General features: G+C 39.4%; 1 protein-coding gene across 1 annotated transcript in view; it reads right to left on the reverse strand.

Moving 5' to 3' along the window:
• Positions 1-20819, reverse strand: part of LOC106882759 (exportin-4) — a 35255-nt gene extending 14436 nt beyond the window's left edge. Inside the window, exons 1-11 of the mRNA XM_089343595.1 lie at positions 20738-20819; positions 8727-8832; positions 8349-8490; positions 7323-7464; positions 6327-6443; positions 5438-5594; positions 4304-4416; positions 3503-3660; positions 2055-2229; positions 1455-1631; positions 433-572 (exon numbers count right to left, since the gene is read on the reverse strand). Coding sequence (XP_089199721.1) covers positions 433-572; positions 1455-1631; positions 2055-2229; positions 3503-3660; positions 4304-4416; positions 5438-5594; positions 6327-6443; positions 7323-7464; positions 8349-8490; positions 8727-8832; positions 20738-20788 — 1478 coding nt within the window. The 5' untranslated portion in view covers positions 20789-20819. The remainder of the gene's footprint in view (positions 1-432; positions 573-1454; positions 1632-2054; positions 2230-3502; positions 3661-4303; positions 4417-5437; positions 5595-6326; positions 6444-7322; positions 7465-8348; positions 8491-8726; positions 8833-20737) is intronic.

Below are 20819 nucleotides of genomic sequence, written 5' to 3' on the forward strand. Positions count from 1 at the left end.
CTTGCAAACAATTCTGATTAGCCCACCACCTTAGAAATTACAAAAATTTGTTTAAATTTTGGCACAAGGCCAGCAACTTTGGAGAGGGGCTAAGGCGATTACCTCAACCCCAGTACACAACTGGTACTTATTTTATCGACCTTTAAAGGATGAAAGGCAAAGTCAACTTCACTGGAATTTGAACTCACAATGTAAAGATGGACAAAATGCTTGGCAGCAATTTGTCTGACATACTAACAATTCTGCTAGCTCACCACCTCAATAATAATAATAATAATACTAATAATGATGATGATGATGATGATGATGATGATGATGATTATGATAATAATTGTGTCACTTGACAGAAATTTGCAAAGTTTGAAAAGGTGGGAGTTGGGTTGCTGTTGTTAATGTGCTTAAGGGACATCAAAAAGAAATAAACCAACTTACTTGGCCATCAATGGGACTGTGTGGTCAGCAACAAGGCGGCCCAAGGAACCGATGCTGCTTAGTTGATCATTAAACTTTTCTCGGTCATCTTCGTCGAGTTCCTCAATTTCATCATCTTCAATCACATCGTTTCCTAAAATCTATAATCAAACATATACGATTCCATATAGAATAATAATAATAATAATAAAAGATGGGCTACAGCAAATATTCTGCTCAATACCACAGATTTGCTTGTCAGTTGTTTGACCTTAACCAGTTGAGCATGTCCCTTAGCGGCTGACAATATATGCATCTCTGATCACGAGCAGAAGTAGTGGGGGAGCATCATAGCCATGTGTTGAGAGGAATTCTTTGGGGTTTGAATAATTCACCTATGGAAACATGGGTGTTTTTGTTCAACATCCTTAAACAACCCTTATTCAGGGACCTTTTGAGTCGGATAGGCTACTTGACCTGAAGAAAATTTTTACTAGGCCCCACCTGCTTATTCTTTGTAAGCCTGGTACTTATTCTATAGGTCTCTTTTGGTGAACTGCTAAGTTATTGGGACATAAACACACCAGCATCAGTTATCAAGCGATAGTGGGGGGACAAACACAGACACACAAACATATACATACATATACGATGGGCTTCTTTCAGTTTCCGTCTACCAAATCTACTCACAAGGCTTTGGTTGGCCCTAAGTTATAGTAAAAGACACTTGCCCAAGGTGCCATGCAGTGGCATTGAACCCAGGACCATGTGGTTGGTGAGCCACACAGCCACTCCTGCACCCACTTGACTAGACATTCGATGAGATTCTCAACTTGGACATGAAGGCTGGGAAAATAGCAACAATAAGCTGTAACATCCCCATGACCACTAAGATGATCCATGTTGGGTGTCTGCCCCCAATGTAGAAGATCTGCCTCAACAGATTCTGTCTGGTTCATTCAAACGTGGAAAGAGAAGATATTAAATAATGGTGATGACCTGCACATACACATACAGGTGTGTGTGTGTGTGAAACTACTTGCCTGGTTACGTATTCCATCGGGAGGGCTGAGGTGACACTGCAGGTAGGAATTGAACACTTCAACAGCTTGTGACCGCAGAAAGCCAAGTGGAAAGTTGCGTGCGTTGGAAATTATCTGCATCCATGCTTCCAGCATCCGCTCGTAAGCTTCCATGTGAATCGTTTCATCTTTGTTAATCTGTACAAAACAAAACAGTGAGGATCTGATCAAAGACTTTGCAGTTAAAAAAAAGGAGGAGAAAACTCTTCAAATCTAAATGAAGTGGAAGTATACAGAAATAGAGATTATTTCCCATCCTACTGTTTTTGTTTCGCTTCATTTTGAAAAATAGGAATTTATCTTATGGTTTATTATTGTTTATATTTTGAATTGCATATATAAGGGGACAACAAAATCTTTTAAGTGTTGAGGGCTTTTGTGGGTCTTAACCTGGCCCCTGCCCATGGGACTCTCAGAATGGCAAAATTACCTTCAACTCTTTAAGTAGTGTGGCCCACCTGATGATGATAAGTCTTGTGTGGCCCACTTTTCAAAATGAGGTCGCCCACGCCTCAAATAGGTTGACCCTAAATCTGAAATGGTGCAGAATGCTCGACTTACCAGGTCTTCATGTACAGCTTTCTTACAAAGGGAGCAGGTCAGCTTGGTCATTTGACTGATGAAGGCATTCAATAATTGCTCAGATAAACTCGTGAAGCAAGCGAGTGGAAACATAAGCACAAGATTCTTGATGGTTTGAGCAACTCCGAGGTATTCGTAGTACTGGAGGTCAATGCTGGAATTAAAAAAAAACAAAATGAATATCATTTTTGAAGTGACTTATTTTCTTATTTCTTTATTGCCCACAAGGGGCTAAACATAGAGAGGACAAACAAGGACAGACAAACAGATTAAGTTGATTACATCCCGAAAGGATGAAAGGCATAGTCGACCTCAGCAGAATTTGAACTCAGAACGTAACGGCAGATGAAACACCGTTAAGCATTTCGCCCAGCATGCTAACGTTTCTTATTTCTTTATTGCCCACAAGGGGCTAAACATAGAGGGGACAAACAAGGACAGACAAAGGGATTAAGTCTATTACATCGACCCCAGTGCATAACTGGTACTTATTTAATCGACCCCGAAAGGATGAAAGCAAAGTCGACCTCGGTGGAATTTGAACACAGAATGTAACGGTAGACGAAATACCGCTAAGCATTTCACCCGGCGTGCTAACGTTTCTGCCAGCTCGCTGCCCTTACTTTCTTAAAGTGACTTGCTTTCTTTTAACCCTTTCGTTACCATATTTCCATTAAAATACTTTGCTTTTGTCTCAAATGGTTTTGAAAATAATGAATTTAGTAAAATATCTTTGTCATTAATAACCCTTCGGTTACCATATTTCTGTTGAAATACTCGGCTTTTGTGTCAATTCGAGTCCTGGGTAGGACCTCAAACTTCATCCAGTAGTGAGACCCTGGTTCAAGAGTTCCTGAGTTTTGAAGAATGTGGAATCACATCTCGTTCATTGTATACGAAACTCGGCTTGCGAAGACCTGTTGGGGCAAGCGAAAGCAAAATCGTGATGGCACCTGAGCCCAGTGTCGCCTTCCTGGCACTTGTGCCGGTGGCATGTGTAAAGATATTCGAGCAAGATCGTTGCCAGTGCCACTGGACTGGCTCCTGAGCAGGTGGCACGTAATATACACCATTTTGAGCGTGGCTGTTGCCAGTACCGCCTGACTGGCCTTCGTGCCGGTGGCACGTAAAAGCACCCACTACATTCTTGGAGTGGTTGGCGTTAGGAAGGGCATCCAGCTGTAGAAACTCTGCCAAATCAGATTGGAGCCTGGTGTAGCCTTCTAGCTCACCAGTCCTCAGTCAAATCGTCCAACCCATGCTAGCATGGAAAGCGGACGTTAAACGATGATGATAATGGTTCTCATGTCTACTCTGACCTGGAGTGGTAACACCTGTCAGGGTCCCAGCAAATGAATTAAATAACATGTAACCAGCTCACCACCTTCCAATAATAATAATAATAATAATAATAATGGTAAGCTTACCTGCCAAACATGTGTAGGAAATTCTCAATATACGAAGCCAGGAACTGTGTACGTGCTGCGTCATTGGGAAAGATCGGTCCACTCAGTGATGCCAGCTGTGTGAGGCATTGCATGGAACGGTGAGCCATTTCTGAATTGTGTCGCACTTTCTTGTGTACCTGTGGAACAATGGTAACATGTGCCAAGGTAAGAACATACAAGATCAGAAGGGGGTCAGGTGAATGAGTGGAGGTGTAGGGGTATAATGGGGGTCTAGGTAGCAGAAAGGTCAAAACCTAGAATCGGACCCAGGGTAGGTGGGAGATGGGGAGGAGAGGGAAGTGAACAAATTGAAGCTAGCAGTTAGAAATGGCTTGAGATACTTAGTGAGGGGATGATGCAAAAATCAAAGTCCAGAGCCTTGGATGGAGAAGGGAGTAGAGGGCTGGGAGGGGCAGAACATGGAAGTTAAAGACCAAAGAATATACTAACATATCTTGGTCATTAATAAACTGCTAATTGGAACATAAATTAACATGGAATTTTAATTTAGATCACTTTATATAGAAAGTTTTGTATCATAGACGCAGGGGTGGTCCTCAATAGGTTGGTATCAAAAGGGATTAAGTAATTATTTAAGACAACAAAGTATGATTTGAGGGAGATCTACTTGGTATTTCTGGTACGTTTAGAAAATAGTTACAGATTCCTCACTGACCCAGAAAGCTCAAGCAACAAGGATTTGGGGTTTTTGTTAGAAAGGAGGAAAGGAGGGATCAGGTAATGTTGAGGCCCAAAATAAAGGAATTACGTTCTACTTACGCGAAACAGAAGCTGCATAAGGTCACCGTCCAGTAAAGTGTCTCGCCAAGTGTCATTTGGACGTAGAATTACGTTCTGTGTTGACTCGAAACAGCCAACATAACGACGAAAAACTAGGCACCATTAAGGAACAAACTCAGCAAAAATTTGTAAAAACATTATGCAATACATACCCCCCCCCCCCACGTGGACTTAGGCATGGATGTGAGGTTCAGAAGCTTGATTCCCAGCATTGGGGTCTTGGGTTCAATCCTCACTACATGGCACCTTGGCCGAATGTTTTCTACTCTAGACCCAGGCCAATCAAAGCTTTTGTGTGTGGATTTGGCAGACAAAGAACTGAAAGAAGCCCATTGTATATATGTGCATTGTGTGTGTGTGTGTGTGTGTGTGCCACATGATGATTGTAAATAAGCACCATCATCATACAAATGAAGTTGCTCATTTCCAGCCTTCTGTGAAAAACATGTCTGGCCATATGTACATATATATGTATATATGTGTGTGTGTGTGTGTATATACATTATATATATATATATATATATATATTATTTTGCTTAAAAGAGTTCCAACACTGTCTGTTTTTTATGTTTTATTTATATTCCTGCAGAACCAATGTGGGGTATAGAATATGGAATATACAATATATAATATGATATACAATATATAATATAAAATAAAATTAAATAAAAATGGATGGCACCATGAAAGAAAGTATTGAATGTAGATGAAATATTGAGCGTTCAATATAAAGGATCAAATATATAAATATAAATATATATATATATATAAAGGCGACTCGAGTTTCAGGGCTATTTCCCTTCGTCATGGCCGGTATGACAGACTTTAACAGACTGTCATATATATATATATATATATATATATATATATATATATATATATATATATACATGGGCCTCAACTCCTGATGGGGCAAGGACACTATTGTGACAGAGAGAGAGTAGGTCTTCGGTATATTCAGATCTGGTGGAGGCCTGACCACAGGACCATACCAAAATTAATGACATGAGGTAATCTACCCAATACTTTGACGACTGTCATTTTGCTGAAATACATTTATTTACAGAGAGAGAATTTTAAAAAAGGGTGTAGTTTTGTGAAGAGAAAGGATACAAGCTTTAGGTGTAAACTCCCAACTCAGGACTTGTTCTGCTATGGAAAGCAACCTGTTCATCACAGCTGTGGCCTCTCTACTCAGTGGACTGGGTTGTTTCTCCAATTCATTGAGGACTTGAATGGCAAACAAAAACACTCGCTTTAAATCTTCCTCCTGAAACACAAAACAATATTATATATATATATATAAAGAAGCCTTGGTTATAGAACAAACATTAAATTTGGGTCAATGACTTTATATACAACACCCCCTCAAAACATTTAATCAAATATAAAAATCACCATGGTTCCGAAACACATAAAAAATAATACATATACATAAAATCACAGAAGGTAAAAATGCAATATCAAAATCAAATCAAATGGAAATTGTAGTTGTGAGCCCCATGCCAGTAGCACATAAAAAGCACCATCCAAATGTGGCCGATGCCAGCTACTCTGGCCCCAGTGCCGGTGGCACGTGAAAAATTCCCACTACACTCTTGGAGTGGTTGGTGTTAGGAAGGGCATCCATCTGTAGAAACACTGCCAGATCAGATTGGGGCCTGGTGCAGCCTCTTGGCTTCCCAGACCCCAGTTGAACCGTCCAACCCATGCCAGCATGGAAAATGAATGTTAAACGGTGATGATATACATATGCTTATGATGATGATGATGATGATAATATATATATATATATATATATATATATATATATATATATATATATATATATATATATATATATATATATGCTTATATTTGAGAACATATTTATAAGCAAATATTGAAGTGCAGAGTGACAGGAAGGGCATCCAACCTTAGAAAATCTGTCTCAATAGATTCCATCTGACCCATGCAAACATGAAAATGATGATGATGATGATGATGATAATTGTAGACTTACCTCAAAGCGTCTTTTACATTTGAAATGGAACTCCCAAGTGAAACCAACACTACTTGCTCGACTAGCGCTAGCATACTCATTCAACAGAGCAATTAACAGGGAACAGGCAACCAATTGCTGCAAAGAAAAACAGAATATTAAATTGGCATCAAGTCATTCATGTGAACCAGAAACCTGTTTATGTCAGGCTTCTGGCCCACAAGCACACTGTATCTTCTCTCCATCTTTTCCACTGCTACTCTAATGGCCTCTGCTCCTCAAAGCTTACTAAACTCATTCCGTAAAGTCATTCACAGAAACATAGTTTTGCTTCTACCTCACAGACTCACTGTCTTCTCTCTCTGCCTTTTCAACTCTTATTATACCGGCCCCTGTTCCCTAGAGCTTGGCTACACTCATTCCATCTCCACTCAGACATTTCCAACCCCCTTGTCTCTCCTCTTTGCATCACCCTTATTGTATCCAACATCCAGGCCCTGCATTAATCACTAAGTTCAACCCTTTTTTCTCACAATGTTGGCCTCTTGGGATTCCTTCCCTGTTCATCATATTTTTGCTAGTGTTGACTTGCAATGGTTCAAAGAAACATTGAACAAAAGGTTTATCAAAGGCAGAATATTTCTAAAGAAATGCAATAACAAAAAGATTAATGGATTAAGAGCCACTAACCCTTTAGCATTTAAACCAACCATATCTGACCCAAATATTTAACTACTTTAGGTTCAAACCAACCAGATCTGGCCTCTTACACCTACCCTACAATGTCATTCTAAAAATAAACAGTCACATCATTGAAATCTCAAAGAGACAGGATTATGTATGATTAATTCAAGACAATGTGGATAAATAAGGATTATATTGGACAGAGAAGTAAACTGAATTGCTATAAAGGATGAGATGTAAAGTTAAATGATGACAAAGAAACACACACTGAAAGCTTAAAATGAAAAAAAAAAAGAGGGGGGGGATTGGAAATTTGTGTCGCTGCAGACTCACCATTGTGACATTGCCGCTGCTGACAAGACGGGTGACGTCATCAAATAATGACTCGCGGCTTGCTCCCTTCTCGTCGATGGTACCCCTCTTTAAGATGACAGCAACTGTCTGTAGTATCTGCTCCCTCACATAACTCTGAAGACTGCCGAAAGGAGAAGAAGAGGGAAAAAAGAAAGAAAAGAACAATAAAACACAAACAACACTCGAGGAACATCTGTTGTTGTAGTTTAGCCCCAGGTCAGTCTTGCTTGGGTAGACATGTGATCAAAAGATGTCCCAGAATGACCATCCTGTCTTTTGCTTTCCACTTTTATATCCAGGACAGCGGGGACCTTGGGCAAGGGTCTTCTACTATAGGGCTGGCCCAACCAAAACTTTGTAAGTGAATTTGGTAGAAAGAAACTGAAAGAAGCCCCATCATATCATTATCATCATCACCAGAACTTACTCTATTTGTCTCTTTTGCCGAACCGCTAGGTAACAGGGACGTAAATATACCAACATCTGTTGTCAAGCGGTGGTAAGGGGACAAGGACAAACACAAATAACAAATACATGTGTATGTATGTATATATATATATATATATATATATATATATATATATATACATGGGCTCCTTTCAGTTTCCATCTACTAAATCCACTCACAAGGCTATAGTAGAACACTTGCCTGAGGTGCCACACAGTGGGTCTGAACCCAGAACCATGTGGTTGGGAAGCAAGCTTCTTACCACACAGCCAAATTTTAACAATAAAATCTTACATAGACCCTTAAGGGTCACTTGGACCCCTTATTCGAAACCGCTGACATAGAGGTTGGCTTAGTAAAATATATTTTACATCAGCCATCAGGTTGAAAGTAAATGCTTGAAGTAAGATGAGACAACTAGAGGCTATTGCTGCTTAGCTGTTATTTGCAGCAGGTCAAATAACCATAGGGGCACCCTTGTTTATCTGTATTGTTGGTGGTGGTGAAGGTGGTGGTGGCGATAGTGTTTGAGTGTAAAACCAGTGACCGTTTCTTACCTCACATGTTGAGTGATGAAGCGAAGAAGGAATGATCTCAAGGACTCTATTTGTTCTGAAGAAAGCAGCAACCACTCGCGAACGACGCCTTCTTTAATTGTTGTGGCTGCTTGGAATAATACATAGTCACATTGGCAATTTTCTGCAAAGAAAACAGTTATCAAAACATCAGTTTTCCCAATAATATACCCTGAATACACTTCTCTCATCCAATACCCACTCCTGCCAAATCATGTACCAATCTGCCATCAAAGTTAATCCATTCTTATCAAACACCAAATCAACAAGAACCAGTAGAAAAAGCATTCAAATCTCCCTCAAGTCTCAATATGGATGCACATTTGCACATCAATGAAGCAAACGGAATGCAACACTTACCTAGAATATGCTTGCATGTGGAATAAGGCATTTTGGATTTTCTGAAATCTAGAACAACTTTCTCTGCAGCCTGTCTTTGCACTGGAGTGACAACATCGGGTGGAGCCTAGCAAGAAGAGAGAGAGAAAGAACAGACATTCATGATATAGAATATACTAGCTTCTCATGTGGATATATATATATATATAATGGGGTTGAACTATATGTATATAAAGGGTAAGTTCTCTTCCAAGGTACAAGTTTGGGTGAAGTTGTTTATGGAAGACCAGCAGTCACCCACTTCATGCCAATGATGTTATCCAAGGGAAAGGCAAAGGTTGATACAGCTTGGCACCAGTGATGTTGCGACTCATTTCTACAGATGATTGAACTGGAGCAACGTGAAATAAAGTATCTTGCTGAAGAACACAACACACAGCTCGGTCCGGGAATCAAACTTACTACTGCGTGATTGTCAGCCTGATGCTCTAACCACTGAGCCATGTGCCTTCACTACACATATATATAATGTGCGTTATTATTTCAGTTATTGGATAGCGACCATGCTGGAGCATCACCCTAAAATAACTCCATCGTGCACGCGCGTGTGTGTGTGTGTGTGCATGAGCATATGTTTGGGTGTATGTTTATCTTGACATCACATGATGGTTGTAAATGAACGTCATCATAGTACAAGCGCGGTTATTTATTTCTAGTCTCCTGTGAAAAACATGTCTGGCCATGGAGAAATATTACCTTACTTGGAAGCAGGAGAAGGTTGGCAACAGGAAGCGCATCCGGCCATAGAAAAATCTGCCTCAAATTTCAACCGATCCGTGGAAGCATGGAAAAGTGGATGCTGAAACGAAGATGTTGTGTAGGCCCTGATCAGCCTTTATTTGGGCAGACCCACGATCGAAGACTCAAAGACGTTCCAACCGAAACCATCCCTTGTTAGAAGAGACCTACCGCATATAATGTACAGAGCAAACAAGCAAGGATCATACAGGAACCAATCCATGGCCTTCACCAGTGAAGCAACCATACTGCAGTGATGATGATGATGATGTTAGATATCTTATTAGCATCAAACCAAGACAAATAAACTGACAAGGTTTTTAAATATGTAACAAAACAGAGAGACACTCCCTTGCTTTCTTTCTCTCTCTCCACCCACCCCCTCTCTCTGCCGCACACACAAGCTGCCAATTAATCTGCTTTGCTCTGTTCGCGGTGAAGATGAAGAAAAAGAAAGAAACGAAGGACTACTTAAACATCATTAAGTACACTTTAATCAGATTAAACATATTTAAAGTAACAAACTTTCATATAAAACACACTGTTGTGCTTTTGTCATATTCAATTTACTTGTTGTGTCGTTCTTTTTTCGTTTTCTCTCATTATTATTATTATGTGGAGGCGCAAAGGCCCAGTGGCTAGAGCAGCTGGCACGCGGTCGTAGGATCGCGATTCCGATTCCCAGACCGGGTGTTGTGAGTGTTTATTGAACAAAAAACACCTAAAGCTCCACGAGGCTCCGGCAGGGGATGGTGGCGAACCCTGCTGTACTCTTTCACCACAACTTTCTCTCACTCTTACTTCCTGTTTCTGTTGTGCCTGTAACTCAAAGGGTCAGCCTTGTCACACTGTGTCACGCTGAATCTCCCCTCAAATTTTGGTTTTAATCTTTGAATTAAATGGGTTTTAATTTACTGTTAGGTGACCTTTGGCCAACCCTGTGTGTGTCTGTGTATATATATATATATATATGTATTTACAGGGTTGGCCAAAAGTCACCGGGCAGTAAATAAAAACCATTTCATTCTCAGATTTATTTAAGTTTAACAAAAAATTGTTCAGACTGAAGTCCTTCTTGAGTGACACCATTTTTCCAAATGAATAAATAAAATAGAATATTTTGGCCAACCCTGTATATATATATATATATATATATATATATATCATCATCATTGTTTAATATCCGTTTTTCATGCTGGCATGGGTTGGACGGTTTGACTGAGGTCTGGAGAGCCAGTGGTTGCACCAGGCTCCAATCTCATCTGGCAAGGTTTCTACAGCTGGATGCCCTTCCTAATGCCAACCACTCCGAGAGTGTAGAGAGTGCTTTCTATGTACCACCAGCACAGGAGCCAGTCAGGCGGGCCTGGCATCAATATATATCTAAAATTATAATACAGGGTATCTAAGAGATACCACCACGCTGAAAAATAGCAGTCAAATCCTGACTCTAAAACCACAATAAATGTCCACATAGCACAAGGAGCGAAGACGAAGACAAAATTTTGTCTTCGTCTTCGCTCCTTGTGCTATGTGGACATTTATTGTGGTTTTAGAGTCAGGATTTGACTGCTATTTTTCAGCGTAGCGGTATCTCTTAGATACCCTGTATTATAATTTTAAATAATTATTACCTTTGATGGTTTTTATTCCCATGCTGGCCACTTGATAAGATCAATATTTTAAATATCGATCTTATCCTTATTTATATAAATATATATATATATATACATACACACACATACACATGTATATATATAACAGGCTTATTTTAGTCTCTGTTTACCAAATCCCCTCATAAGGCTTTGGTCAGCCCAAGGCAATAATAGAAGACAACTTGCTCAAGGTGCCATGCAATGGGACTCAACCCAGAACCATGTGATCAAGAGGCAAATTTATTACCACACAGCCATGCACCCACTAGAGATGAGATTAATCCTAAGGAAAATCACAATCATATAATATTACCTGCAAATCATGTCTGTGCCAGGTGATTGTAAGCAGACACCTGAGAGAAAATCCTGATGTCCTTATTGTCCATTTCACTGAATGAGGGCAAATACCTTAATTACATTGGCACAAGACCATCACCAATTAAAAGAGAACAAATTTAATCACCACCACAGTGACAGGTAAAAACTACTCGACTTTAAAATGGTTTCAAATTGAGGGATCCATTTTCTGGGTCACCTCATTAATTTATCTTTTATTTGCTTTGCTTGTTCCAGTCATTAAACTGTGGCTATGCTGGAGCGGTATCATGTGCTTATTTTTTTGTTTTTCTCATGCCTGGCTCCTTTTCTTTCAGTGTCTTTTGCTGAACTGCTAAATCATTGGGGATGTAAACAAACCAACATCAGTTGTCAAGGTGTTGGAGGAAAGAGCAAACACGAACACGCATGCATACACACACACACACACTTATGGTGGGTTTCTACAATGTTTCCATCTACCAAATTCACTCACAAGGAATTGGTTGGAGGCCCAGGGCAACAATAGTGTTTACATCCTCATAACTTAGCAGTTCGGCAATAGAAACTGATAAAATAAGTACCAGGCCTAATAAAAGAAAGTACTGGGGGTTTGATCTATTCAACTAAAGATTCTTCAAGGTGGTGCCCCAGCATGGCCATGGTCTAATGACTGAAACAAGCAAAAATAAATGTGTGTGTGTATGTGCATGTACAAGGGTGTGTGTATGTTTGCATGTGTGCTGTGTGTGTGTGTGTGTGTTCAATATGGTAGCGTGTACCTGTGACATCAACCACCATATGCCACTGGTACTTATTTTAGCAACACCAGAAGGATGAAAAAGCAAAGTGGAATTTGTACAAACAGGTAACTAAATACTGCAAGGCATCTACCGATTTAACCATCCACCCCATTCACCACCACCACCACCACCACAACAACAACAACATGGTTTCTAGTATAGGTAGCACAAAGCTACAAATTTGTAAATGTAAAATGGCATACAGCCAGCCAGCCAGTTCAGAGTCCATTGTAATAGTGAATACGAGAGGCAGAGACCAGAAACAGCACATCGGTGAGATAGTAAGTGTAGTAGCACAAGCAATAGGAGTACCGTGTGTGGGGGAACCATCTGCAGGAGAACCAGCAGCAGGACTCGCGTTCTTTTTTAAGTGATTCAGTCTTAAGAACAAGGGCAGCCCTTTCTTTTACATTTTTTTGGTATTTGTTTCAGTCATTTGACTGCGGCCATGCTGGAGCACCGTCTTTAGTCGAACAGATCGACCCCAGGACGAGGGCAGCGAGCTGGCAGAAACGTTAGCAGGTCGGGCGAAATGCTTAGCGGGTATTTCGTCCGTCGCTACGTTCTGAGTTCAAATTCCGCCGAGGTCGATTAAATAAGTACCAGTTACGCACTGGGGTCGATGTAATCGACTTAATCCGTTTGTCTGTCCTTGTTAGTCCCCTCTGTGTGTAGCCCCTTGTGGGCAGTAAAGAAATAAGATCGATCCCAGGACTTGTTCTTTGTAAGCCTAGTACTTATTCTATCGGTCCCTTTTGCTGAACCGTTAAGTTACGGGGATGTAAACACACCAATATCGGTTGTCAAGCGATGGTGGGGGACAAACACATGCATATATATATATATATATATTCGACGGGCTTCTTTCAGTTTCTGTCTACCAAATGCACTCACAAGGCTCTAGTAAAAAGACACTTGCCCAAGATGCCATGCAACCATGGCACTGAACCCAAAACCATGTGGTTGGGAATCAAACTTCTTAACCACATTGCCATGTCTATGACTTCCTTTTTAACCTCCTCAGTTTCCTTGTTTCAGATACCCTACCAAAAAAAAAAAAAAGAACTGACAAGGGTACAGGAGTGGCTGTGTGGTAAGTAGCTTGCTTACCAACCACATGGTTCCGGGTTCAGTCCCACTGTGTGGCACCTTGGGTAGGTGTCTTCTACTATAGCCTCAAACTGACCAAAGCCTTGTGAATGGATTTGGTAGACGGAAACTGAAAGAAGCCCATCGTGTGTATGTGTGTGTCTGTGTTTGTCCCCTCGCTTGACAACCGGTGTTGGTGTGTTTATATCCCCATAACTGAGCAGTGAAACACTGGCATCAATGTAATCGAACATCCCTATCCCCAAAATTTCAGTCCTTGTGCCGATAGTAAAAAGGATCATTATTATTATTACACAAGAGATGTCGAAATATCGTTCACTTGATGACAATAATACTTTTTTTTTAGCTATTATTATTATTATTATTACTATTACTATTATTATTATTATTATTATTATTATTATTATTAAGGCAGTGAGCTGGTAGAATCATTAGCACATCGGCCAAAATGCTTAGCAGTATTTTATCTGTCTTTATGTTCTGAGTTCAAATTCCGCCAAGGTCAACTTTGTCTTTCATCCTTTCGGGGTTGGTAAAATTAGTACCAGTTACACACTGGGGTTGATGTAATCAACTTAATCTCTTCCCCCCATATTTGAGGCCTTGAGCTTCCAGTACAAAGGCTCACTATATGGGTTTTTCCACGGGTAACCTTTCGAAGCACCTCCCCCTCTTGGGAGTTTTATTTGTTATATATCTTTCTCTGTTTTCCTCACTGTTTACACGAACGTTTTCTTCTTTTCGGACGAAACCCTTTGTAACCTTCATCCTGTCTTTGTCCTTACATCTTTTTAATTTATATTAGCCCTTGTGGCCAATAAAACCAAAATTAATTATTATTATTATTATTATGGCAGAATTGTTAGCACGTATATTTGTTGGCCCTTTATGTTCTGAGTTCAAATGCTGCTGGGAACAACTTCACCTTTCCTCCATCCTGGGCACTGGGGTCAATGTAATTGACTTCCTTATCCCCAGAAATGACTGGCCTTGCGCCATGTCAAAACAATCATTATTATTATTAGGCAGGAATAGTCGATAGAGTTTTGGCCCAAAACCACCATTTTGAGAATTTGTTGTGTGACTGACGTGTCAAACAAGTTTCTTAGAAACAAAACAAACAACAAAGACCTTGAATAATGGTGAATCAACACTTCCACTTTTCATGGAGATACAGCACGTATAATAATAATAATAATAATAATAATAATTACTAGCTGGACCCATGAAAAATTCACGGAAAACATTAAAAATGTAAGCAGGAGTGGCTGTGTGGTAAGTAGCATGCTTACCAACCACATGGTTCCGGGTTCAGTCCCACTGCATGGCACCTTGGGCAAGTGTCTTCTGCTATAGCCTTGGGCCGACCAAAGCCTTGTGAGTGGATATGGTAGACGGAAACTGAAAGAAGCCCGTCGTATATATGTATAGATATATATATATATGTATGTGTGTCTGTGTTTGTCCCCCCAACATTGCTTGACAACCGATGCTGGTGTGTTTACGTCCCCGTTACTTAGCGGTTCGGCAAAAGAGACCGATAGAATAAGTACTAGGCTTCCAAAGAATAAGTCCTGGGGTCGATTTGCTCGACTAAAGGCGGTGCTCCAGCATGGCCGCAGTCAAATGACTGAAACAAGTAAAAGAGTAGAGTAAAGTGCATCTGTAAAGTGTGCTGGTGCCATGAGAAATGCTTGTATATTATGACCGTCTGTCTTTATGTTCTGAGTTCAAATTCTGCTGAGATTGACTTTGCCTTTTGTCCTTTCAGGGTTGATAAATTAAATACCAGTTGTGTACTGGGGTCGATCTAATCAACTGGCCTCCACCCCACAAAAAATTCAGGCCTAGAAAAGTATATTGTGACAGTTACAGAATACAGAAAGTTTCTCTTGAATTGGAAAGGGAGGGGCTTCTCTCCATTGAATATGCAGAGTGGCAATTGAGAATGGTCTGCAGGAATGGAACTAGTCTCAGCAGTGTCTTATATGCCAATCATCATCATCATCACCATCGTTTAACGTCTGCTTTCCATGCTGGCATGGGTTGGACGATCTGACTGGGGACTGGCGAACCAGATGGTTACACCAGGCTCCAATCTGATCTGGCAGAGTTTCTACAGCTGGATGCCCTTTCTAACGCCAACCACTCCGAGAGTGTATTGGGTGTTTTTTACATGCCTATATATATTTATTAATATTTAGAAGAAATAATAGAGTGACTCAAGTTCAGAGAGTTTCGTGCACTGGCACTTACCAAACTCCATTACTTCTGCTAAATATTAATAAAAATATACTCATATTTTAAATTCTATTTTTTTTTGTTTGCACCAACACACCTGTGTGAGTGTGTGTCTGTGTGTGTGTGTGTATATATATATATAATCATGAAGCCTTTTCGAAAGGAAAGATCTATAGGAGTTGTGTGAGAGCTGCAATGCTGTATGGGAGTGAGGCGTAGTTTTTGAGGGAGAGAGAGGGAAATTTTGAGAATGTCTGAGAGAGCAATGGTGAAAGAAATGTGTGGTGTGAGGTTGTTTGATAAGAGGAGGACTGAGGACTTGATGGTGATGCTGGGGTTGGAGGAATCAGTGGAATGGCTGGCAAGGGCATGTGTTGAGGAACTTGTTCTGAAGAGGGTGTTAGAGTTTGGGGTAAATGGACAGTTAATTTCATCAGATAAAGTATTAGATTATTGTGAGCAGACCAGTGATTGCTAGTTTAACCTTTAGCATTCAAACTGGTCATATCTGGCTTTATGTTCAAACTGGTCGGGTCTGGCCTCTCGCACCTACCCTACAATGTTATTCTAAAAATAAACAATCACATCATCAAAATCTCAAAGCTTTGAGATAATTCATGATTAACTGAAAACAATGTGAATAAATAAGGATTACATTTGACAGTAATCTGAATGCCAAGAGGTTAAACTAACCATACCACAATCAAATAATTTGCATGTTTTATGTTAAAGCCAGTCAGATTCAGCCTCTCGCACCTACCCTACAATGTCATTCTAAAAATAAACAATCTCATAACTGAAATTTTGAAGTTATGAAATAATGCCTGGTTAATTCAAAACTATGTGAATAAATAAGCTTTGTGTTTAACAGAATAATCCGAATGCTAAAGGATTAAATCTCCAGGAAATGTTGAGGCATCAGACGTTGTGTGCAAGAGAGAAGACTAAGCTGGTTTGGTCATGTGGTGTGTATGGATGAGGACAGCTGCATAAAGAAGTGTCGAGTTCTAATTGTGGAAGAAACCTGTGGACCCAGGAAGATGTGGGACGAAGTGGTGAGGAAGGATCTTTAAAAAAAATTACTAGGGGTCGATCCATTCAAATAAAAACCCTTGAAAGTGGTGCCCCAGCATGGCCACAGTCAAATGACTGAAACAAGCAAAAGATAATAGATAAAAGACCACCACTATTGAAACAGTGCCAATGTGAACACAAACACACACAATGATCTCCAACAGTTACTGTCTACCAAATTTCATTCGCAAGGCGCAGGTATGGCTGTGGAGTTTATGGTACAATGTTCCCGAAAATAAGATAGAATGGTGAAAACTTGTTTTGAAAATCTACGTTAAAAATTTCTTTTGGAATATTCTTCGATATCTTAAAAAAATCGAGTTGCGAAAGAATATTTGGGAAAAGATTTTCCCCACAGATTTCTTTATAACCGTAATGTATGCCGTTTGAAAGGTATTTAAATAAAATTTCATTGAAAGATATCCATTTTCTTCAAAGTTATGAGGGGAAAACTCGGATCTTGTGAATTTTCCGACCTGCGCCCCATTGTTTTGCGAGCATTTTTGTCTTCATATTCGTTTCATACACATTTTTTTTTACACCCGTTGCACTATTTGTTTTCGTTTCCGGGTACTATTGTAAACACCTTTACTTTTCAATCTTTATCTTCTGCTTCTTTCAGTCACTGGACTACGGCCATACTGGGGCACTGCTTCGAAGGGTTTAGTCGAACAAATCGATCCCAGAACTTGTTTTTTTAAAAGTCTAGTACTTACTCAAAACTTTTTTTTTGTAGAACTACCAAGTTACGATGGCGTAAATAAACCAACACCGGTTGTCAAGCGATGAACACACACACACATACACACGACGGTCTTCTATGCAGCTTCCGCCTACCAAACACAGGTCAATCTGGGGATATTGTAGAAAATACTTGCTCAGGGTGACACGCAATGGGATTGAACCAGAAAACACGTGGTTGCAAAGCGAGCATCTTAACCTAATTACACAGCCAATTTTAGAGGTTTAGTAAGGCCCAGTCAATCATAAACCCCCACAGCTGATGGACGGGGGCTCGGCGGTCCGTCTTGTACGAACCATGTATTCTTTCTAACTTAACGATTGAATTACAAAAGCTTTGTTACATTTTCATAGGTGGACAGGGCAAAGAATAAAGAAGGCAAGATATTGTGACATGCAAATTATTAATCAGATGCATTAACGACACGAAACGACTCCAATCGGAACTCGAAACCCTATTGCAGTCTCAGCGTGAAGAACTTCGTTCTACCTTAATAATAAATTGCTCGCGAGTCACGAGGATTCTAAGAAGCATTTAACTCGCCTGACCAGGAATAACAACGATTGCAGGACACTGTGAACGACCTGGAGTCCCGCTATGGCGTTGATGGCAAAGGCGCACCTGTTAACCACAATAATAGTTAACAGAAGGCAATAACCCCCCCCCCCCCACTACCTTTCTTCAATATCTGACGGTGATGGAAAATGTGGTGGTGGGGGATAACGGACAAGTAGGTCGAAGTCAAGTAATTAAGCTAATGCTTATTTTATCGACCCGGGAAGGGTTAGAAAGGCGAAGCCAAAGCCCTGGTGGGATTTGGACTTCGATTCAGAATGTAACAGAACTGTTAGTAAACACCGCAAGGTATTATTTTGACCGATGCTCAACCGATTCTATCATTGACACAGCTATATATAATATATATATATATATATATATACACATACATATATATATATACATACATATATACATACATATATATATACACATACATATATACATATACAAACATATATATACAAACATTCACATACATACAAATATATATATATATATTTGTTTTGAGAACAATTTAGGTCTTAGTAGACACAAGATGTGATCTATTTCTAGCACATTAAGTGTCCACGTGAGTGGTCAACGTTATATATAATATATATATATATATATATAACAATAATGATTATAATATTTTTTTCTTGTGATACAATGCTAGTCATAACGGGTAGGACAATGTCGATGCTGTAATAGGAAGGCATGATGTGTGTGTGTGTATGTATCTACCTGTGTGTGTCTGACTGTCTCTCTATATAAATACATACACACACGTGTTTACAAGTATGTACATATAGGTGTCTGTGAGAATGTATATATACATGTCTATATATGTACGCGTGTGTATATATATATATATATATATATATATACACACATTTATACCCACACGAGTGTGTATATGCTGCATGCTGTCACATTTATTTATATACTCGTGAGTAGACATTTCTTTCTTCTGATGCATGTGTATATTTCGGAGATTCTTTTGTCTTATACATAAACAATTTTCTGGGCTATATTAGGAATCAACCTCAAATAGCAAGGCCTCCTATTCTCTGTGTCTCGCATGTGGATATGCGTGCGTGCGTGTGTATATATATATATATATATAGACGGAGACAGTGTGCTGCATGTTAATAGGTTTATATAAATGTGTGTATATATAAATAATCCCCAGCTTTGAAACGATCACATTCACATAAGCCCCATGTATTGTCATCGACTTTTTCCCGTCTCACGTGTCACTGAATACATATATACACATACACGTACCCACACACGATCTCATGAATATATATATGCATATAAAGAAGCACTTGGCGTGGATAATCAAAATAGGACCCTGCTGGTATCACACGTAAAAATAATATTACAAAATAATATCATCAGGTATCACTTAAAAAAATCTCAGTAAATGAAGAAAGCTAGTTATCGTTGGTGTATATTGTGTACAATAGACCTTGTTAGTTATACAAATATATATATATCTTCTCTTAGAGATCTGGGATTTCTGTTATTCAGGATTATTTTTAATAGTGACGGGTGCCCCGATAAATAAATACTTTGGCTGACAACCTCTCTAATACGTGGTGACGATGTGTATGTATATATATGTATGTATGTATGTGTAAATGCAATATTCTACTTCGTTATAGACAATAAAAAGGACGTTTGGAAATAAAATAAGCAGTATAGATACGTGGGTATTTGGACACACGTTGATGTGTATATAAATTCAGATTCGCGTGTGTATGTTGATGTGTGTATAAGCATACCTACATCAACACACTTGTATTGGTATGCCACGGGTATAGGCTGTGTGTGTGTGTATATTGTGTATATATACACACACACACGTTAGATGTTGACGAAAGGAGTACTCAATACAATATTAGAGATCAATATATTTATTTGTAATTTGTCTGGTGACCCTGTGGACACGGGCGACACTCCAGAGTAGCAAAACACTGCCTCGACAGCCACAATCTATCTATCTATCTGTTTGTCTATCCATCCATTATCTATCTATCTATCTATCTATCTATCTATCTATCTATCTGTCTGTCTCTCTCTCTCTCTATCTATCTATCTGTCTGTCTGTGTCTCTACCTCTCTCTCTCTATATATATATATATATATATATAATCGCTAAAAGGTACCAAGTGATTCAAGGGCCGTGAGTTTCAGGCATGTTTGGTAAGTCCCACGCACGAAAGTCTTGGCCTTTTAACTTCTGCCAAACACACACACATATATATATATATATATATATATATATATATATATATATATATATATATACACACACACACAGTCGTGTATTGAGTTCTACCGTCGATCCTGTTTGTTCTAACAAACACAACATGTATTAAATAAACGAAAGATCGAGTAGATAAGCATATATACACTCGCCAACACATGGTATATAGTGAGTAGTTGAATGAAATAATAGGGGGAAGAAATACGTGTGGGATTTCTTTATATAGAAAAAGGAAAGAAACCCTTCGGATAAACACAGAGAGAGGGGTTTGTTGTATTTAATAATCGGGGAATCTAAAATGGTATTTTGGAATGAAAGAACGAGGAAGAAAAACGGGCAGAGAGAAGGGAAATTGTGTGAAATGACGACATTGATGTATGTCGGGAGAAGAAGAAGGGACGATGAGGGAGCAACAGTCCCCGAATGGCAATCAAACGAAGTGAATATTGAGACATGATGAAATGTCTATAGTAACATACCAAAACAATTTGGGTTGCATTCTCCAACTCCATCATTGCTTGTTCCGCCATCTTGTAAGTCCAGTGTCTCACTCTTACTCAT

The sequence above is a fragment of the Octopus bimaculoides genome, chromosome 27, assembly GCF_046866305.1.
Source record: "Octopus bimaculoides isolate indiv1 chromosome 27, ASM4686630v1, whole genome shotgun sequence".
Classification (NCBI taxonomy): Eukaryota; Metazoa; Mollusca; class Cephalopoda; order Octopoda; family Octopodidae; genus Octopus; species Octopus bimaculoides.